A 23,028-nucleotide genomic window follows, 5' to 3' on the forward strand; every position below is an offset into this window, starting at 1 on the left:
GGAGTGGAAGCCCACCCCTCTTAAAGCCTGCTGGCTGGGGGATTCTGGGAGTGGAAGCCCACCCCTCTTAAAGCCTGCTGGCTGGGGGATTCTGGGAGTGGAAGCCCACCCCTCTTAAAGCCTGCTGGCTGGGGGATTCTGGGAGTGGAAGCCCACCCCTCTTAAAGCCTGCTGGCTGGGGGATTCTGGGAGTGGAAGCCCACCCCTCTTAAAGCCTGCTGGCTGGGGGATTCTGGGAGTGGAAGCCCACCCCTCTTAAAGCCTGCTGGCTGGGGGATTCTGGGAGTGGAAGCCCACCCATCTTAAAGCAGGCTTACTGGGGAATTCTGGGAGTTTAAGCCCACCCATCTTAAAGTTGCTCAGACAGAGAAACACTATTGCAGTATCCCGGGGTCCTGCGATCACCTTTTGCGACTTCCTGACAAGCCAAGTCAAGGGGGAAACCAGAATCATTTAATGATTGTGCTACTCACTTAACAACCGTAGCGATTCACTCGACAACTGTGGCAAGAAAGCCCATAAAACGGGACAAAAATTAACAACGGTCTTTCTTAGCAAAAAAACAAAAAATTGCGGCTTAGTTGGGGCTGTAAATTGAGGACTAGCAGTGTTCATCACGATGGCTCCCATGTTGGCCTTGAGGATGAATGGCCTAGCCTGGAGGGGAAATCTGATGATGGACTTCTGATGTGAAGTGACCCTTTCCAGCCCACTGCAGATGGCTGATTCCCAGAAAGTCAATGTTTAGACATGACATTTTTATTCTGACAACATCAAGTTTTCCTTGGTTCACGGTTTTGACATTTTACATATCAGTGGTAATACTCACCTTTGAAGCACAGATATTTCCCTTTTGCCTCCGGCCACATTAGCAGCGTGAACTCTTTTCGGTTTTCACCCACCACATCAGCAGCATCAGAGCTGTGTACAGATAGTCCTCAACTTGCGACCGCCGACATTTCAGTGGCTAAGCAAGGCAGCTGAGTTTGGCCCCATCTTACGACCTTTTCTTTTTTTTCTTTTGCCACGGTTGTTAAACAAATCAGTGAATCATACGGTCCTTACACAAACCCATGGACTTTTATTAGATTAACAGAATTGGAAGGGACCTTGTAGGTCATCTAGTCCAGTCCAACCCCCTGCCCAAGCAGAATACCCTACTACACCATTTCTGACAGATGGCAGTCCAGTCTCTTCTTGAAAGCCTCCAGGGATGAAGCTCCCACAACTTTTGAAGGCAGCTTCTGTTCCATGGGTTGATTGTTCTCAAATGTCTGAAATTTTTTGCCTTATTTCCAGGTTGAATCTCTCCTTGATCAGTTTCCATCCATTATTCCTTGTCTGGCCTTCAGGTGCCTTGGAAAATAGTTTCTCTCTCTGGCAGCCCCTCAAATATTGGAAGACTGCTATCCTGTCTCCCCTGGTCCTTCTCTTCACTAGACTAGCCAGGCCCAGTTCCTGCAACTGTTCTTCATGTTTTAGTCTCCAGGCTTTTGATCATCTTAGATGGATTCAGATGAACAGAGTTGGAAAGGGACCTTGTAGGTCATCTAGTCCCACCCCCTGCCCAAGCAGAAGACTCTACACCACTTCTGACAGATGGCAGTCCAGTCTCTCCTTGAAAGCCTCCAATGATGAAGCTCCCACAACTTCTCTTCTATTCTTTCCTATTCTATTCTATTCTCAGACAGATTAACAGAGTTGGAAGGGACCTTGTAGGTCATCTAGTCCCACCCCCTGCCCAAGCAGGAGACCCTACACCATTTCTGACAGATGGCAGTCCAGTCCCTTCTTGAAAGCCTCCAGAGATGAAGCTCCCACAACTTCCGAAGGCAACTACTGTTCCATGGGTTGATTGTTCTCACTATGAAAAAATGTCTCCTTATTTCCAGGTTGAATCTCTCCTTGATCAGTTTCTATCCTTTATTCCTTGTCTGGCCTTCAGGTGCTTTGGAAGGTAGCTTGACCCCCTCCTCTCTGGGGCAACCCCTGAGATATTGGAAGGCTGCTATCATGTCTCCCCTAGTCCTTCTTTTCATTAAATTAGACATACCCAGTTCCTGCAACCGTTCTTCATGTTTTAGCCTCCAGTCCCCTAATCCTCTTTGTTGCTCTTCTCTGCACTCTTTCCAGAGTTTCAACATCTTTCTTATAGTGGGGTGACTGGATGCAGCATTCTCGTTGAGTTTGTGTCAACTCTGAATCTCACCTGGCTGAAGACATATTGTGCTGCTTCACAGTTGCCACACATTATGGGTAGAGGATGAGGGGGAAACAGCTAGATCATCCCGTAGATAAAATAAAGAGCTCTCCTGTGGGAACCAAGGTCATCCCAACAGGTGGCAGTTGGAGGAGGAGCAGAATTAATCCAGCGAGACCGGCACCTGCTTTGATTGGACAATGTGAACTGTTGACACCTGGGGAGGAAAACTTCTGCTCTTTTAATTACATGGTTAGCGCAGGAAACTTTTACAGTTGGTTTTCACTAGCTGTGCTGATATGATGTGCCCAGTAAATATGTTCTCTGGGGATATATTCCTGCCTTGGACTTCTGGTTTGGACAAGGGGATAGAAGAACTCGTCAAATTTGGCGCAACCAAAGCGGGTCGGCGTGCGGCTCAGTCCCTCAGTGAGGAGAGATGCATCACCCAGGAGCTCCACATCTAACTTTTAAATTTGAGATAGGTAGGATATTGCTTTAACGTCAGATTGTGTGTGAATATGTCTTGGGAAGCACTGTGTTGAGGCTGTTAATTTATGCCTTCAGCCTCTTAGGGGGTGGCGTGTGTGTTTGCCTTAAAGCAGTGATTCTCAACTTTGGCCTACCTGAAGATGGGTGAACGTCCACTCCCAGAATTCCCCTGCCAGCCTGCTTTAAGATGGGTGAACTTCAACTCCCAGAATTCCCCTGCCAGCCTGCTTTAAGATGGGTGAACTTCAACTCCCAGAATTCCCCTGCCAGCCTGCTTTCAGATGGGTGGACTTCCACTCCCAGAATTCCCCTGCCAGCCTGCTTTAAGATGGGTGAACTTCAACTCCCAGAATTCCCTTGCTAGCATGCTTTCAAATGGGTGAACTTCAACTCCCAGAATTCCCTTGCTAGCATGCTTTCAAATGGGTGGACTTCCACTCCCAGAATTCCCTTGCTAGCATGCTTTAAGATGGGTGAACTTCCACTCCCAGAATTCCCCTGCCAGCCTGCTTTAAGATGGGTGAACCTCCAGTCCCAGAATTCCCCTGCCAGCCTGCTTTAAGATGGGTGAACCTCCAGCCCCAGAATTCCCTTGCTAGCATGCTTTAAGATGGGTGGACTTCCACTCCCAGAATTCCCTTGCTAGCATGCTTTCAAATGGGCGGACTTCCACTCCCAGAATTCCCTTGCTAGCATGCTTTCAGATGGGCGGACTTCCACTCCCAGAATTCCCTTGCTAGCATGCTTTCAGATGGGCGAACTTCCACTCCCAGAATTCCCTTGATAGCATGCTTTCAGATGGGTGGACTTCCACTCCCAGAATTCCCTTGCTAGCATGCTTTCAGATGGGCGAACTTCCACTCCCAGAATTCCCTTGATAGCATGCTTTCAGATGGGTGGACTTCCACTCCCAGAATTCCCTTGCTAGCATGCTTTCAGATGGGCGGACTTCCACTCCCAGAATTCTCTTGCTAGCATGCTTTAAGATGGGTGAACTTCCACTCCCAGAATTCCCCTGCCAGCCTGCTGACATAGATTCCCAACTGGGAAATTCTGGAAGTTGAAATCCACACGTTATAAAATGGCCAAGATTTTTTTTAAAAAAAATACTAATGCAAACCAATCTTTCTCCTCTCCAGATGTTCTGGACAGATACAAACTTAAATCCAGCATATCTGGAGGTCACCGGCGTGTGGAAACCCAACGGCCGAGCTAGAACAACAAGTTTTGCAAGCACAGAAACGCAGAAAAAGCAAGAACGTCGTAGCCCGAGCTCCTGTTTGTGTTAACCACGAAAACCACGTTTTGCCAGAGGGGAAAAATAGCTCTGCGGTTTTGTATTAAGATACAATCTGGTTTTTTGACAAACCACCCGAGCCGTCTCCGCAGAGCAACGCGCAGAGGTAGAAATGCTGACTTGGAAGTCGAGAGCTCCTGAAGCAGATAATTGCAGTGGAAACAAAACATTAAAAAGTTGACAATTGGAAGACGGAAAGGGGGAGGCAGAAATCCTACACCAGGTAAATAAATGTCCTTGCAAATCCTGACCCTTCTCCTAATATTTAGAGTTTTAGAAGCACCAATGCAGCAGTTTCTGTCCTGAAAATGTATAAACTGTAGGCTGGGGGTGTGTTTTTTTTTAACCTCTAAACCCCATTTAAGTTTGGGCCTGTAGGAAGTTTGCACCCACCCCTCTGCTCGAAAAATGAAATATCCTGGGAAATATTGAAAAGGCAGAATATTATATTTCTCTGGATCAGAAATGGAGAAACATGTTTTAGGCAGGCAGCAGACTCATTCTTAATAGCCCCCACCTTTGTCAATGGGCCGTTAAAAGGCCTGGGTCAGTCTATTCTATATAACAAAGATCTCCCCCTTCAGCTCCAGGGTGATGGCATTAAGACACGATAGGATTAGCCCTTTAGCCATCTCACCACAGGGCACCTGGGAAGAAGCAGTGCTCAACCAAACCTGGACTCAAAGCACAGCCTAGAGAGTTGCCCCTGCACGACCCCATGGGAGTCTGACAACCAATCAGAACGCAAGATCAAGATCAAAGACCAGAGAGGGCATAAAGCCAGGGACTTACAGCATCTCCCCCTCTCTATTCTTCTTCACCCAACATTGAAGCATCTAATTCCCCTTTTTCTGTTCAGGACTTAAGCCATGTGGCCCTGTCCACGATTAAACCATCTTTCCAAGCAGCCTCCATGTTTCCAGTGTCTTTTCCCCCCACTTGGAACTGAACCCAGAAGGACATTTCTTCCAGCGGCCCCTTCAGTTGGCTTCCCCGACAGACAACCTTGAGTTTGGGTGCAGAAATATCCTCGCCAGGAAGCACAAAGCTTTAAAAATAGAGCTTGTGGCCAGCAGTTTCTCACATTCAGTACTTTCAATTTTACCCACCGAATTTGAGGTGGGGGGGGGGAGTTAAATGTTTGCTAACTTAATGTTTGCTGACTTGCTGCTTCGCCACAATGAGAAGTATCAGTTATTCGCAGTGGTTCCAAACTTGGCAACTTTTAAGACTTGTGGACTTCAACTCCCAGAATTCCCCAGCTAGCTCTTCTGGCTGGAGAACTCTGGGAGTTGAAGTCCACAAGTCTTAAAAGTTGCCAAGTTTGGGAACCACTGAGTTATTGTGTGGCTGGGTGAAAAGAATTGCAATGTTTAATTTTATTTGCACCTTTGGTGGACGGCTCCTTATAGCTGAAAGGGGAGACTGTAAAAATATCCAAAATTACACAGAATCAAAAAAAAAAAAAAAGAAAAAGATTTTCTTTGGGTTTCCTTTTTAGGCCCCAGAATAGAAAGATGGAGGAATAAAATGACAGGGATTGAGATAATATTATTGGTAGGTGGTGGACATCCAAAGGGTCAATGAAAGGATGTGGGAATATGAACCATCATCATCGTCATTGTCTCTCTACTTGTAGGATGAAGGCCTCTTCCACATGTTTCCAATCTATACCATACTGTGTTGTATTGGGGTTTTTTTTCAAGCTGTGAAGGCTTGAGGGGATTCAGAATAAGAGTTGCGAGGAACCTTGGAGGTCTTCTAGTCTAACCCTGTTTATGCAGGAGACCTTATTCCATTTCAGATAAGTTGTTGTTCAATCTCTTCTTAAAAACCTCCAGTGATGGAGAATTCACAACTTCCGGAGGGGGCAAGCCCTTCCACTCAATTGTTCTCACCATCAGGAAATTTCTCCTTACAATATTTCTGAGTTAGATTTCTTCCTGGCCCGTTCTTCTTTGTGATAACCCTTCAAGGATTGGTTGTTTCAGAATAGCAGAGTTGGAAGGGACCTTGGAGGTCTTCTGGTCCCAGCCTCTGCTCAAGCAGGAAATCCTTTATCATCATCATCATCATCATCATCATCAAACGACTCCATAATCCCTTGAGGGTGGAGTCTGGGCAACTATGGAGCTAGCCGAGCATTTAATGGCCAGATGCCCTTCTGGTTGCCAATGTGGAGTTTTGTTTAGCAGATAAATTCTCATTGTGTCCAGAGAGAGAAATAACTGCCTCTGCCTAGAGAGGAACTCACAGCCTCTTGATTGTGAGGCGAGAGCGCCACCTATAGGCCACCGCAACACTCTTCAGGAAACCCTATATATCAGTGGTTCTCCAAGTGGGAAGTACCGCCTCCTGGGGGGGATAGAGAGCCGAGGTGGCACAGTGGTTAAATGCAGCACTGCAGGCTACTTCAGCTGACTGCAGTTCTGCAGTTCGGCTGTTCAAATCTCATCGGCTCAAGGTTGACTCAGCCTTCCATCCTTCTGAGGTGGGTAAAATGAGGACCCAGATTGTTGTTGGGGGCAATATGCTGACTCTGTAAACCGCTTAGAGAGGGCTGAAAGCCCTATGAAGTGGTATATAAGTCTAACTGCTATTTCTATTGCTATTGCTATAATTTAGGGGGTGCTAAGAGGCAAGGGGGGTGGCAGCGGGGCACTAAGAGGCAGGGGAGGGGGCAGAGGAGTGGTGGGGATGGCCCCCTCGCAGGGCGCAATTCTGCCTGGGGCTCTGTTGGCCGCCAGTCAGCTGAGCACTTCCGGACTCACCTCCCGCCCCTCCCACTCACACATGACCTCCCCCAGCCACGCCCACAGAACCGGTAGTAAAAAAAATTGAATTCCACCACGGGGTGGGGGGGCACTGAGGATCAGCTTGTAACACCAAGGGGGCAGTGGGCTGAAAAAGTTTGGGAACCACTGCTATATATCATTCCAGACAAATGGTTATCCAACCTCTTTTTAAAAACCTCCAGTGATGGAGCATTTATCACTTGTAGAGGCCATTCATTCCGCTGACCAATTATATTTTCTCACTGTAAGGGGATTTCTCCTTTGTTCTAGGTTGCTTCTTTCCTTGATTAGTTTCCATTCATCGCTTCTCCTCCTACCTTCAGGGACTTTGGAGAAGAGGTTGACACCCCACCTTCTATGGGGCAGCCCCTGAGATATTGGAAGATGCTATCATGTCTCCCCTAGTCCTTCTTTTCAATGAAGGATTCCATGAAGATTTAGGACAATTAAAACAATCTAAGTATCAGGGGCATCCATAGCAAATGTCCTAAGGCTCTCGAGAGCCATGTTTCTTCACCTTATGAGTTTATAAGATGCGTGGACTTCAACTCCCAGAATTCCCAAATCAGCATTCTTGAAGCTGGGTGGGCTTCCAATTCCCCCCATAATCATGCTGGCTCGGAAATTTTGGGAGTGGAAATTCACCCATCTTAAAGAGTTGCCAAACTTGAAACACGGTGATTTTATGTTCTTCTGGCTTAATTGTAAAACTGTGAAACAAAAGTAATTCTTCTCAAAAACCTATTTCTTAGGGTTTTACTTTTGATTCTGTTTCTCGGAAGTTGTTATTTTTTTTTAAATGTCAAAGATTAGACATAAAAGTTATATTCGTGCGCTCCCTAAGCCAGTTTTCTTAACCATCTTTTACCGTTCAGACCACAGTGGCTAATTTTGCAGAACCCGTGAAGATGGTCACCAATAAACCTGCCTCCAGAAGTTGTGAATGCTCCAATGATGGAGGTTTTTAAGAAGAGATTGAAGGAGGGAAGGAAGGAGAGAAGGAGAGAAGGAGGGAAGGGGAAGGAGGGAGGGAAGGAAGGAGGGAAGGAAGGGGAGTAGGAGAGAAGAAACGAGGGAAGGAAAGAGGGAGGGAGGGAAGAAGAAGTAGGACCGTTGTAAGATAAGATGGATCTATGGGATGTTAAAAAAGCAATCTTCAAGTATATTGTCAACTGTAGGGAAAAATTGTCATAAATACATATTATTAATAACAGTTATGAGATCATATAATTGTGAATGTATATATGAAATTGATAAAATTAAAAAAAAAGAAAGAAGAGATTGGATAACCATTTGTCTGAAGTGGTATAGGGCTTCCTGCCTAAGCAGGGCGTTGGACTAGAAGATCTCCAAGGTCCCTTCCAACTCTCCTATTCTATTCTTTTCTATTCTATTCCACTCTGTATTCTATTCTATTCTATTCCAATCAATGAGAGAAGCCACCTAGAACTAAGGAGAAATTTCCAGACAGTGAGAACCATTAATCAGTGGAACTACTTGCCTCCAGAAGTTGTGATTGCCCCAACACTGGAAGTCTTCAAGAAGATGTTGGATACCTCAAGGATTATTCAGATGAGAAATACAAGCTGGAATGGAGAAGATGGATTGACTACGTTCAAAATAAATATGGGACTAAGAAACTTCAGATAGTTTATGACTGAATGAGCAAGGAATGTTACAACTTATCTAAAGTTAGTTTTACAAAAGGGGAGTTAAACTACAAGCGAGGGATGACGCTAAAGTTAGTTAGTTTATTTTAGTATATGGTTGTTAAAGGTTTATACCCTGTATTTGCTCTGGGAGGTGGGGGGGAGGGTGGGAGGGGATGGGGGATGGGGGGGGAGGGAGGGAAGGTGGAAGGTATATAATTGTAAAACTCATGAAAACTTTTAATTAAAAAAAAGATGTTGGATAACCGTTTGTCTGAAGTGGTGTAGGGTTTCCTGCCTAAGCAGGGGGTTGGACTAGATGACCTCCAAGGTCCCTTCCAACTCTCTTATTCTATTTTATTCTTTCTTTTCTTTTCTTTTATTTTCTTTTATTTTTCTCTTTCCTTTCCTTTCCTTTCCTTCTTTCCATTCCATTCCATCTGAGCAAGGCCACACATTGAGACTTTTCTCTTTTGGAGAGATGCAGCTTTCTTGGAAACTGAAAGAAAAATGCACGTTTATTTTAGAGAATCCCAAGTCATTCACACAGAGACTAAAATGAGATATTCTCTGCCAAATTAATTCTGATGCCCAGGGATGGAAATAAATGAGGAAATCTTTAGGTTGGTATGTCCCCTGGTGGCAAAATGAAATATTGCGACTTCTATAAAAGTGGGAAATGCCAATTGTTTTCTTAGTTGGGAGGTTGATATCCTGATCCTTTTTTCCCCACCAGGGCTTGGAAGTGGCATAAATTGTACTTTCTATCTCTCCGCCCTTTTCTCTGTAACGACAGAGGTAGGCCATGCCCGATCAAGAAAGATTTCGGCTTAGGCCAAAATGTCACAGTAAGATTTCTCTGGCTTGAAGCAAATATGAACTGATCCTGTTAAGAATCCGAATTAAACATGAAATCGCTTTTTTCTCTTTATTGGCAGTCCTCGACCTGCGACCACAATTGGGACCAGCAACATTGACTCAGGAATTCTGGGAGATGAAGTCCACACACCTTTTAAATGGGCACAGGCTGAAAAACACCTCCAGTTCTTTCTACTAGGAATTTGTATCCTGATTACCCCCTGAAATCTAATTGGCATTTAAACCCTTTTTATTTCCCATCCTGCCTTTTAGAAAAACAGCAATTCTTCCCTGAGTGGGTTTCAGCCGGTACGCATCGGTTTGGACGTACCGGTTGGTGAAATTTAGTGTGCCTCCTAGTACCCGTTCTTCCGGAGGCCCAGTACCGGAATGCTCCCTCCCCTGGCTTCAGCGCTGCTCTGGGCTACTGAAAAGCCTCCCTCTGCCCCCTTCCTCCTCCTTCACAAGCAGCTTGAAAATGGAGCTCTTCTCAGAGAAGGAAGGAGGGGAACTTATGACCACAATTGAGCCCAAAATTTTGGTTGCTAAGCAAGAGCGTTGTTCAGTGAGTTTCACCACATTTTCCAAGTTGGTCATGCCCACCCGGTCACACGACAGCCAAGCCACTCCCACCTGGTCACATGGGTTCCACCACAAAACCGCGGACGACAAAATCGCGGTCGACGAAAGCGCGCATTTGACGTCATCACAGCGCGACGAAACCATCGCGCTGTGATGGAAAAATGTGAAAATAAAGCGAAAACCTTACCCTAACCACCCCAAACCTAACCCTAAACCTAACCCTAACCCTTAACCTAACCCTAAATCTAACCCTAAACCTAACCATTAACGTAACGTTAAACCTAACGCTAACCCTTAACCTAACGCTAAACGTAACCCTAACGCTCTAAACCTAACCCTAACCCTAACCCTTACCTGTATGTGAATCGGCTTGGTTTAATTTTATTTTTATTTCAATTTTTAATTTTTTTAGTTGCGCTGTGATGACGTCAAATGCGCACTTTCGTCGATCGCGCTTTTGTGGAACACTGTTTTGACGGGTCACGGGTCACATGACCACCAAGCCACTCCCACAAAACAGGCCACACCTATAGAATAGGTTCTAAAAATTTTTTGAAACCCACCACTGGTCTTCTGCATGGAAAGTTCTTTAGAACCTCAAAAGCAGTTGCAACCAGTCCTCGACACATAACGGTCTGTTTAGTGACCGTCCAAAGTTACAATGGCACTGAAAAATGTGAATTATGACCCTTTTTTACACTTAAGATCTTCATGGTCCCGTGATCAGAATTCAGACTTTGGGCAAGAGACTCACATTTATGACGGTTGTGGTGTCCCGTGGTCACATGTTCCTGTTTTGTGACCTTTGGACTGGCAAAGTGCATGGGGAAGCCAGATTCACTAACGACCGTGTGACTAATTTAACAACTGCAGCGATTCCCGTAACAATTGTGGCAAGGAAGGTCTTGGAAGAGAGAAGGGAGACAAGAGGAGGAAGAGAGGGGTTAGGAGAGAGGGTAGAGAGGGGTGGGAAGAGGAGGAAAGAAGGAGTGGAAAGAGGAGAGAGGAGAAGGAGAGAGGAAGGGGAAGAACAGAAGAATAGAGAGAAGAAAGGAGGTAGGGGGGAAGAGAGAGGGAATAGGAGGCAAGAAAATGATGGATAGGAACGAGGGAGGAAGGAAGGAGAGAAGGGAAAAGAAGGCGGGAAGTGAGAAGGAGAGAAGGAAAAATGAGGGAGAGAAAGGAAAAGAAGGGGGAAAGAAGGGAAAAGAAGGGAGGGAGGGAGATGAGAGGGTTAGGAGAGAGGGTAGAGGGGGGAAAGAGGAGAGAAAGGGGCGGAAAGAGAAGAGCGGAAGGGGAAGTAGAGAACAGAAGGATGATAGAGAGAAGGAAGTAGAGAGGAAGAGAGAGGGAGAGGAGGCAAGAAAACGATGGATCCACACTCCTTTTGCACTACTCAGCTGACCCCAGAGGACAAAGATAAACCTCCAAGTGGCCTCAACGACCCTCTAAAAGGATGCAAATGACCAGCTGTCTGCAAGGAGAATCAATCCGTCCATTCTCCACTATCCACTCAGAGTTGAAGAAGCTTCTTGGAGGAGAAGTGAAACGTCTTCAAAGAAAAAACAGAAAGTCCAGCTGCCTCTTGAGAAAAAGACACCTTGGGGATGTTCTCCAAAAGACATTTTCCTTCCACTAAGGAATTACATGGAGCCTGAACACCAGTGGTGGGTTGCAGGCGGTACGCCCCAGGACGGGCGTATCGGTGTCTGCTGGGAGCACCGGGTACCCTTCCGGTATGGCGCTCCAGAGGGCCCACCTGCCCGCCCGAGCTCCTTACCTGTATTTGAGCTCTTTGGTGCTTCCGCGCATGGCGCCTGAGATGCTCCGCCGAACAGCTGGAGCGTCGCGGAGGCGTCGCAGGAGGTAAGGACGCATGTGCCCGTGTGCAACGCCGGCCTCCGTTGCACCATACTGGTTGCACCGGGACCCGGAACCCACCACCGCTGGACACCAACTTTTCCAGTCTGTCTTGGCATTGGACAGGCATATGATTGTTCTCCAACGATCTCAATTGTGTGTTACACTAATGTGTACAGGTAACCATCGATTTAATGCTGAGGTTACAATGGTGCTTAACAACCACATTCACGACATTCTCCTGCAGCATCCTCTGTGATCACATGATCAAAATTTGCACGACTGGACAAAAAAAACAACAGAAAAAAACAACGAAAGGCAAGAACACACATGCATATAGCAATAGCAATAGCAGTTAGACTTATATACCGCTTCATAGGGCTTTCAGCCCTCTCTAAGCGGTTTACAGAGTCAGCATATCGCCCCCACAGTCTGGGTCCTCATTTCACCCACCTCGGAAGGATGGAAGGCTGAGTCAACCTTGAGCCGGTGAGATTTGAACTGCCGAACTGCAGATAACAGTCAGCTGAAGTGGCCTGCAGTACTGCACCCTAACCACTGCGCCACCTCGGCTCTCTATTGTGTCCTGTTGAATACAGAGAGGTGTATTGCATCAATAAGTTTCCCCTTCTGCAAAAGTCAATTAAAAAAAAAAAGTTTAAATGCCTTACTTAGTTTGGTCTTTGTGGGGTTTTTTTGAAGTTTGTATTTTGATTTTCTGAATTACACACACACACACACACACACACACACAACCCTGAAGCAAGCCTGACTGAGGACAGGGAGGGAGAAAAATAGTTAGCTGGGGTTTCATAGTCAAAACAAAAAAGTTTTCCCGTGGGAACCAAGGACATTTCAACAGGTGCCTGGGAGAGGAGGAGCAAAGTAACCAAGCAACGAGCCAGCACCTCTATTGGACCATTGTCCTAGACCCAAAGAGGACAGCCTGTATTCTAAGCTAAGGATGAACTGTGCTTTCCCAGTTGCAGCAGAGAACTAAAGCAATATTTTTTTCCTTTCTAAATTGAATCTGTCATTTATCATCTTACCTTTTCCGTGTGAGGGAAAGGTCAATTCCCGTAACGTTAACCCTGTCGCGGCAACTCTTAACGAGGCCACGACAAAGTGACATTCCTCAAATGGTTGGGGGGAGGCCAATCTCTGATCCAAGCCACCGTTTAATCATCTTCTAACGACATCCCGAGAGATTGCTAGCTTGGAACTCAACTGCGCTTCTTACGAGTAGTCCTCGTTTCCTGTCTGCTCGTACAGCAGCCGAAGTTAAGAGGCAGCACTGAACGAGGGGGACTTACAACGGTCCTCGGTGCTTCATCCCAGCAATAACGTAATTGTGATTTGGGTGCTCGGCAACCAGCTTGCAATTATGACATTGCAAGAATCTCGTGGTCACAATTGCTATTAGTGACCTTCCCTGCCGGCTTCCGATAAAGTGAAATCATTGGGGAAGCCAGCAGGAAGTCAAAAATGGGATTGTGGGATTGCAAGATTCTACAGGATTTGCTGAACAATGGCAATTAGGATATCAACGTTCCGATAAGTGAAGTCATTGGGGAAGCTAGCGGGAAGTAAAAAATGGGGTCGTGGGACTACAAGATTCTACAGGATTTGCTGAACAATGGCAATTAGGATATCAACGTTCCGATAAGTGATGTCATTGGGGAAGCCAGTGAGAAGTCAAAAATGGGATTGTGGGACTGCAAGATTCTCTAGGATTTGCTGAACAATGGCAATTGGGACATCAACATTCCAATAAAGTGAAATCATTGGGGAAGCCAGCAGGAAGTCAAAAATGGGATTGTGGGACTGCAAGATTCTCTAGGATTTGCTGAACAATGGCAATTGGGACGTCGACGTTCCGATAAAGTGAAATCATTGGGGAAGCTAGCGGGAAGTCAAAAGTGGGGTCGTGGGACTACAAGATTCTACAGGATTTGCTGAAAAATGGCAATTGGGACATCGACGTTCCGATTAGTGAAGTCACTGGGGAAGCCAGTGGGAAGTCAAAAATGGGATTGTGGGACTGCTAGATTCTACAGGATTTGCTGAACAAGGGCAACTGGAACATGAACATTGTGGCTTATGACCATGTCATTTAAGGATAGAGTTCCTGGTCCTGATGATCGCTGGTAAGCGAGGACTACCTGTGGAGAATGTAGAACTCTCTTGGGAAAGCAGGTTTTTATTTTCTCCTTTGAAGATCGCATAAAAGTAGTCCTTGACTTACAACAGTTCATTTAGCGACCGTCGTACAAGGTGAAAACTGTTTTACAACCATTTTTCACACAACTGTTGCAGCATCTCCATGGTCACATGATCAAAATTCAGATGCTTGGCCAACTGACTTGTATTTATGACATTTGCAGTGTTAACAACCTCATGGTTTGCTTAATGACATGATGTGCTCAGTAACCATGGTAACTGGCTTAATGCTTTTTGTAAACCAATCTTAAAATTTAATCAGGTCACGCTTAGTGACCCCAACAACTTATAGGTGGTCCTCGACTTATGATGACAATTGAGCCCCAAAATTCTGTTGTAAAGTGGAAATTTGTTAAATGAGTTTTGCCCTATTTTACGATTTTTCTTGCCACAGTTGTTAAGTAAATCATTGCGGTTATTTAGTAACCCGGTTGTTAAGTGAATCGGGCTTCCCCATTGACTTTGCTCGTCAGAAGGTCACAAAAGGGATCACGTGACCTCGAGACACGTTATAAGTCTGAACCAGTTGCATCAAACATCTGGATTTTGAGCACAGGATCCTGGGGAATGCTGCGAGAGTTGTAACTGTGAGAAACGGTCGTTAAGTCCCTTTTTCCCCTTGCCGTCGCAACCTTGAACAGTCACTAAATGAACTCTGCCCGGCCAAAATTCCAGGCTCAGCTGCGGTCATTAAGTTCCAACCTGTACTTTGAAAGCAGAAACCAGAGCAAAAAAGATAATCTTTGACACGGGGGAAATGAATGTTTTTGAGCAGGAAGGCAATTAGATTTCAGCACATCAATGGTGAAAGATTGTTTTTTTTTTTAATGCTCTAATCCCAAAACTGCTACATAGGTTGCAGTACAGATTAAAAAGCCAAGCTCAGGAATAGCTACAGAGAAGCAGAATACAAAATCTACATTCCTGTTTCTAAAAAAAAAGACATTTTTTCCCGCCTCTCCCAGGTTTTAAGGGCGTGTTCATCCTGTATTGAGGTGGGGGGGGGGGGCTCGGCTTTCCCCAGTCTGCTCACCTTTCAAAAAAAAAAGTCACCATTTAAAAATAATAAAAAAAGCAAACCAAATTCCATTTTCACCAAGATAAGCCTGGTGACCAAAACGCCCTTGTAAACAACAGAGATCAAGTAATCGAAGGATGTTTGCCAAAGAAAGGTTGTTTTTTTTCAACACTTGGTGCCAAAGTTTTCCAGGACGGCATTCCTATTTAAGCAAGTGGATCCTGCGGCGACACGAAGGGCAGAGGTATTTCTAGACCGGCCACGAAGACGGCTAATTTGAAACGAAACCCAAAATGCCGAAAAAGTTTGATCTGGGATGGATTGCCACCTCGGCAAGAGGTATTCACATTAATAGGCCTGAACCTGAACTCTAAATTTGTCAATTAGAATTATATACCGTATTTTTCGGAGTATAAGAGGCACTTTTCACCCTAAAGAGGGTGAAAATTTGGGTGCGTCTTATACACTGAATGTAGCCCCCCCCCCCCCGCTGCCCTCCATCCTTTGGCCTCTACCTCCCAGCAATTTGCCTCCTTGCAGCAAACAGCAAGTTTCAGTTCCAGCTTCAGCACAGCCTGATTAGCACAAGCAGCTGATTGTAGGTCGGATCGACCTCCCGACCATCAGCTGTTTCAGGCTGCAGGGATTGCCTATTGCCGCCTCCGCTCGCCCCATTTTCGGCCTCTGCATCCCATTTTTGCCCTCTACACGCCCCGTTTTCGGCCTCCGCATGCCCAATTTCCCGCCCATTCTGATCCCCGCTGCCTGAAATGGGCAGAAAATGGGGCACATGGAGGCCGAAAACAAGGCGTGCAGAGGCCAAAAATGGGGCGCACAGAGGTAGCAATTGGCTCTGGCAATCCCTGCAGCCTGAAACAGCTGATTGTGGACAATCAGCTGCTTGTGCTAATCAGGCTGTACTGAAACTGAAACTGGCTGTTTGCTGCAAGGAGGCCAATTGCTGAGAGGCAGAGGCAAAAAAATTTTCTTCTGCTAATCAGGCTGTGCTGAAACAGGCTGTTTTTGTTTGTTGCAAGGAGACAGAGGCAGATTTCCCCCCCCATTTCCCTCCCCCAAAAGTTAGATGCATCTTATACTTCGGAGCATCTTATATTCTGAAAAATAGGGTATATTCGGATTTGTCAACAAGGAAGAAAACAAAACAAAAAATAATATATTTTTATCTCTTGCACTAATATCCAGATTTCCCCGTTATTAAACCTCTTTTCCATCCCGGCTCATGATGGCAGGATTTGACTGACCTATAGAGGTATGGTGCAGTTATTATGGCCTTGTACAATAAATTAGCCAAACAACCCCTTATCCTACAGGTGCAACTATTGACATGTTCGAGATCAGGGTTTCTCAATATTGGCCACTTTTAAGATGGGTGGAATCCTTCAGTCAGCATCCCGGAATTCTGGGAGTTGAAGTCCACCCATCTTCAAGTGGAAAAAGGTTGAGGGATAACCACTTTAAATTTGAGATTAGAACCAGGACACAGAGGTAGGAAGTCTCTAATGGAAGTCTGTCTGGTTTTTGCAACTTTTAAAAGACCGGTGGACTTCAACTCCCAGAATCCTTCAGTCAGCATCCTGAAATTCTGGGAGTTGAAGTCCACCCATCTTCAAGTGGAAAAATGAGGGATAACCACTCTAGATTTGAGATTAGAACCAGTGCACAGAGGTAGGAAATTTCTAATGGAAGTCTGTCTGGTTTTTGCAACTTTTAAAAGACCGGTGGACTTCAACTCCCAGAATTCTTCAGTCAGCATCCTGAAATTCTGGGAGTTGAAGTCCACCCATCTTCTAATGGAAAAATAAGGGATAACCACTCTAGATTTGAGATTAGAACCAGTGCACAGAGGTAGGAAATTTCTAATGGAAGTCTGTCTGGTTTTTGCAACTTTTAAAGACTGGTGCACTTCAACTCCCAGAATTCTTCAGTCGGCATCCTGAAATTCTGGGAGTTGAAGTCCATCCATCTTCAAGTGGCCAACATTGAGAGACTAACCCTTCTAGAACAAGCACAAAAGATGTAGGAAGTCTCTAACGGAAGGCCGCCCGATCTTTGCAACTTTTAAGGCCGGTGGACTTCAACTTCTAGAATTTCCCAGGCTGTGGAATTCTGGGAATTGAAGTCCACGGATCTTAAAAAGTTGCCAAGGTTGGACATCCCTGGTCTAATAACGTATGAGTGCGTGGGAGATCCAGTCCTAACTCGCTAGGCACAGCTACTAATTCGACAAAGACACAAAAACAATAGTTGTTCTCCACAGGAAGCCACCTCTGATATATCCAAGGAGGACATTACTGGCCACGGGCCTCCTATTTAGAGTGGTTGTCTCAGGTGCTGTCAGTCAACCGTTTTCAACTCACGGAGAAGTTCAGGGGAGCCATCGTACGTCTTTCAACACCAAGGGCCTGGCTGGAAAGGCTTCGGTGGACACCCCATGAGGTCAGGTAGTGTCCCCCACCCCAATTTTTCACGCGGCCTGGCCAAGGGACCTAGGTCTCTAGGGTGAGCAGGTGACCAGTCAAACCAAGCTATTTACAAAGGAGGAGAGAAAGTCGGCTCTGCCATCGAGGGCCGTCAGTGAATGCGGCCTGCGTGGGCGTGGCGTGACTTTTAAGAACGCAGTCACCGAATTTGACGGCGGGTGGAGATTGGCTGGGGGAAAAAAAAACCACTCCAAGGGAAGGGTGGATTCTCTCCTTGGGCTCGGTTGGATCACTTCCGATCTCTCCTCCGAAGAACCGACAGTGGCGGCACTCCGCCGGGCTTCACGCCGGGTAGTTGTGGAGGAATTCCTTCAGCTTGGTGGGGTAGTCGGTCATCACGCCGGTGGCCCCCAGGTCGAAGGCTCGCTTGTATTCCTGGTCTTCGTTCAGCACCCAGATGTAGACCTGAAGGAAACAGTTGGGCGTCATCTCACCTTCCTCTGAAATCCCCGCAAAAATGATTTTTTTCGACCTCACTCCCTTCCAGAGGTGGGATTCAGCCGGTTCGGACCGATTCAGCCGAACCGGTAGTGGAAATGGTTCCACCACAAAACCGCGGTAGACTAAAGCGCGCTCGACGAAAGCGCGTACGTGACGTCATCACAGCGCGACAAAAACATTGCGCTGTGAGCGGTAAATTTAAAATTAAAGCGAAAACCTTACCCTAACCCCCCCAAACCTAACCCTAAACCTAACCCTTAACCTAACGCTAAACCTAACGCTAACCCTTAACCTAACCCTAACGCTTAACGTAACCCTAAACCTAACCCTAACCCTTAACCTAACCCTAACCCTAACCCTAACCCTAACCCTTACCTTTATATGAATCGGCTTGCTTTAATTTTATTTTAATTTTAATTTAATTTATTTTTAATTTTTTTCGGCGCGCTGCTGATGACGTCAGGTAGGCGCTTTAATCGGGCGCGCTTTAGTGGACCGCAGTTTTGACGGGTCACGAGTGGAAATAGCGAGGAGGCCCATCCACCCGCCCCAACTCTATGCCATCCTATTTAGGCACATTTTCAAGCCAAAGTGCATGCGTGGAAGGCTGAGTGCATGCATGGATGACACACGCACTCCCATGTGCGAACCGGTAGAGAAAGTAGCTGAATACCACCCCTGCTGCTTTCCCAGAGGAAATTTCACTGCTTGTGGGATCAACTACTTTAGTTCCCATGCGACATGTATGGACTATTTATTGATTTATGTCGAAGTATTGAGGATTTAATAGCTGCCAGCTGATGAAAGGTTGTAAGCTGTAATCAGCAAGACTGATGCAATGAGGCTGATTCATTGCAGCTATGGTATCATCTCTGATGGGGTCCACACAAGTCATTGACTGTTTTAAGAGGAGTCTATATATAGGTGGTCATTAGAGAGAGGTTTCTCCCTCTCAGCGTGTATTCAGTTCTCTCCTTGTGTCTGTAGTGAATGGTAAGGGAATTTATCTGCTGCATGTATATGTCTGTATACAGTTGCATATAAACCACTGTTAATTGTCTTAAAGCTCTGTTTGTGCTGTGTTATTGCTCCTGGGTTTATCATATAATACTAGTCCTACTGTCAAAACTCTGACAATTTATTACACAGGCTAGTCCTCAACTTACGACCACAATTGAGCCCAAAACAGGGTGGATAAAAACCGATGATTTTAAAAAATAATATTTTTTTAAAAATCAGACTTTTTAAAAATCAAATTTTTAATAAAATGCTTTTGGAATAAAAACAGCTATTTATGAACTATAGAAATCTACAGTTTTCTATTTAAGACACAATAATACTTTATTTAAGAGCCGAGGTGGCGCAGTGGTTAAATGCAGCACTGCAGGCTACTTCAGCTGACTGCAGTTCAGCAGTTCGGCTGTTCAAATCTCACCGGCTCAAGGTTGACTCAGCCTTCCATCCTTCCGAGGTGGGTGAAATGAGGACCCGGATTGTTGTTAGGAGCAATATGCTGACTCTGTAAACCGCTTAGAGAGGGCTGAAAGCCCTATGAAGCGGTATATAAGTCTAACTGCTATTGCTAGTTTATTCAGCATGAAATGGAGCTTAGTTATGTAGAATGAGGCTGTAGATTCTGCAATATTTACATTTTTGGTCAACTCATTCTACGAATCCGCGCTCTGCGATCTAAATAGGAAACCTTCATTTTGTTTGCAAATACTAATATTAAAGATTCTAACTGCCAGCATGAATGAGTCCTTACATTAAAGAGCACCTGTCATTTATTTTTTTTTATTTTTTTTTGGGGGGGGGGGAGAAAGCTTTATTGAGAATTTAAACCACTAAATACAAATACCTTTAAAAATAGTTTTGTATAAGTTGCAATCCTTTTTGACAGTACTAACATAATCATTTGCTATTCAAATACCTTTTTATATAGTCCTAATTATTTGGTATTTGGTATTTATTCGATTTGTAAGCCGCCCTATTCCCCGAAGGGACTCAGGGCGGCTGAACAAAAACCAGGGGAAGGGGAAAACAAATACAGAAAGTAAGACAAACAGGACAGTGATACAACAATTTAAAAAACACAGCAAGCACAGCAAATTCGAGTAGGGGGGGGGGAACTCAACTCCAGGCTTGCTGGGACAGCCAGGTCTTAACGGCTGTCCGGAAGGCCTGAAGGGTGGCGAGGGTCCGAATCTCCACGGGGAACTCGTTCCAAAGGGCCGGAGCAGCCACAGAGAAGGCCCTCCTCCGGGTGGTCGATAGCCAGAATTGGCCGGGAGATGGAATTCGGAGGAGGCCTAATCTGTGGGATCTAATCGGTCTGTTGGAGGAAATTGGCAGCAGGCGGTCTCTCAAGTACCCAGGTCCAATACCATGTAGGGCTTTATAAGTGGCGACTAGCGCCTTGAAGCGTATCCGGAGACCAATAGGCAGCCAGTGCAGCTCGCGGAGGATAGATGTAACCGTGGCACGACAAAACTGCGGTCCACTAAAGCGCGCCCGATTAAAGCGCGTACCTGACGTCATCAGCAGCGCAACAAATACCACCGCGGAGAAAAAAGGGCGCTTTAAAAAGCGCTTTTAAAGCAAGCCGATTCACGAAAAGGTAAGGATTAGGTTTAGGTTTAGGTTAAGGGTTAGGGTTACGTTAAGCGTTAGGGTTAGGTTTAGGGTTAGGTTAAGGGTTAGCGTTAGGTTTAGCGTTAGGTTAAAGGTTAGGTTTAGGGTTAGGTTAAGGGTTAGGTTTAGGGTTAGGTTTGGGGGGGTTAGGGTAAGGTTTTCGCGTTAATTTTAACTTTACCGCTCACAGCGTGATGTTTTCGTCACGCTGTGATGACGTCAGGTACGCGCTTTCGTCGAGCGCGCTTTAGTCTACCGCGGTTTTGTGGTGGAACCAGATGTAACGTGGGTGTACCGTGGCGCACCCACAATCGCTCGCGCGGCTGCATTCTGGACCAGCTGAAGTCTCCGAACACTCTTCAAGGGCAGCCCCATGTAGAGCGCGTGAATTATGTGAGATAAACTCACATGGAAGTTAAGGGACAAGGAAGACTCAGAATATTATAGAATTTGAGATAACTGGTACCAATGGATAAATAATAAAAACATGAACATAGATGTATAGATGTATAGGAATAATTAGGAACATCTGTCATTTCAGATATTTAATATATTGGATAGCCATTTGTATGAAGTGGTGTAGGCTTTCCTGCCTAAGCAGGGGGTTGGACTAGAAGACCTCTAAGATCCCTTCCAACTCTGTTATTCTATTCTATTCTAGATCCATCATAGCAGGGCCTGTTAGTAGGCATCCACTCACCTGCTGCTGGCCACGCCCCTCACCTTGTTGCGTCCCTGCCGCATCACCAGCCGCCCCATTAAAAGAAATGGGACAGCCGCTGAGTCGACAGCGGGTCACAGGAGGAATCGCGATGGGACAGAGATGGCAGTTGCTCTTTTTTTAAAAATTGTGATTTAAATCGACTCGGTTTAAATCAAATCTCCTCCGGCCCAAAATGTCTATTGTTAAGCGAGGGCTTCCTTAGGTGAGAATTTGGCCCCATTTTACAACCTTCCTGGCCACAGTTGTTAAGCGAGTTGCGTAAGTTGGTAGCTCGGTTGTTAAGTGAATCGGGCTTCGCCGTTGACGTTGCTGGTTGGAAGGTCGCACGAGGGACTCACACAGCAGCGCTCGTAAGTGTGAACCGGTTACCGAGTGGCTGAATTTTGATCACGTGACCGTGGGGGTCGTTGCAAAGGTCGCTAAGTGTGAAAAACGGTCATAAGTTTTTTTCAGTGCTGTTGTAACTTTGAACGGTCACTGAATGAACGGTTGTAAGTCGAAGACTACCTGTACTTGATACAGGCAGTCCTCGACTTACAACCTTTTAGTCAGTGACCGTCCAAAGTCCCAACAGCCCTGAAAATAGTGACTTACGACTGTTTTTCAGACTCATGACCATTGAGGCAACCCTTTGGTCATGGGATCAGAATTCAAGAAGGACCAGGGGTGACATGATAGCAGTCTTCCAATATCTCAGGGGTTGCCCCAAAGAAGATTTGGGAGTCAAGTTATTCTCTAAGGCACCTGAGGGCAGAACAAGAAGCAATGGGTGGAAACTAATCAAGGAGAGAAGCAACTTAGAACTGAGGAGGAATTTCCTGACAGTGAGAACAATTAATCAGTGGAACAGAAGTTGCCACTAGAAGTTGTGAATGCCCCAACACTGGAAGTTTTTAAGAAGATGCTGGATAGCCATTTGTCTGAAACGGTATAGGGTTTCCTGCCTAGGCAGGGGGTTGGACTAGAAGGTCTCCAAGGTCTCTTCCAACTCTTATTCTGTTAAGGCTAAAACATATGAAGAACGGTTGCAGGAACTGGGGATGTCTAGTTTAATGAAAAGAAGGACCAGGGGAGACATGATAGCAGTCTTCCCATATCTCAGGGGTTGCCACAAAGAAGAGGGAGTCAAGCTATTCTCCAAGGCACCTGAGGGTAGAACGAGAAGCAATCGGTGGAAACTGATCAAGGAGAGAAGCAACTTAGAACTGAGGAGAAATTTCCTGACAGTGAGAACAATTCATCAGTGGAACAGCTTGTCACTAGAAGTTATAGGTACTCCATTACTGGGGGTTTTCAAGGAGAGATTAGACAACCATTTGCCTGAAATGATATAGGGTTTTGCTGCCCAGGCATGGGATTGGATTAGATAGAAGACCTCCAGGGTCCCTTCCAACTCTGTTATTCTATCCAGTTAAGACAATCGGCTCGTATTTATGACGGTTGCAGTGTCCCAGGGTCCTTCCTGTCTATCTTTATCTTGGTTATCACCTTTCTTCCTTCCTTCTTCCCCCCCTCGCTTTCTTTCTCGTTTCTTCTTCCCTCCCTCCCCATCTCTTTCTTTCCTTCTTTCTTTATTCCTTCCTTCCTGTCTATCTTTATCTTAGTTATCACCTTCCTTCCTTTCTCCTTCTTTCTCTCCCTCTTTCCCTTTTCTTCTTCCCCCTCCCTCCCCTTTTTCTTCCTTCCTTCCTGTCTATCTATCTTTATCTTAGCTATCATCTTTCCTTCTTCCTTCCTTCCTCTCTTTCTCACTTTTCTTT

General features: G+C 45.7%; 1 protein-coding gene across 1 annotated transcript in view; it reads right to left on the reverse strand.

Annotated features, from left to right (window-relative positions):
• Positions 1-16,080: 16,080 nt before the first annotated feature.
• Positions 16,081-23,028, reverse strand: part of GDPD1 (glycerophosphodiester phosphodiesterase domain containing 1) — a 71,465-nt gene continuing 64,517 nt past the window's right edge. The window contains 1 exon segment of the mRNA XM_032214889.1: positions 16,081-17,877. Coding sequence (XP_032070780.1) covers positions 17,755-17,877 — 123 coding nt within the window. The 3' untranslated portion in view covers positions 16,081-17,754.

The sequence above is a fragment of the Thamnophis elegans genome, chromosome 4 (genome assembly GCF_009769535.1).
Source record: "Thamnophis elegans isolate rThaEle1 chromosome 4, rThaEle1.pri, whole genome shotgun sequence".
Taxonomy (NCBI): Eukaryota; Metazoa; Chordata; class Lepidosauria; order Squamata; family Colubridae; genus Thamnophis; species Thamnophis elegans.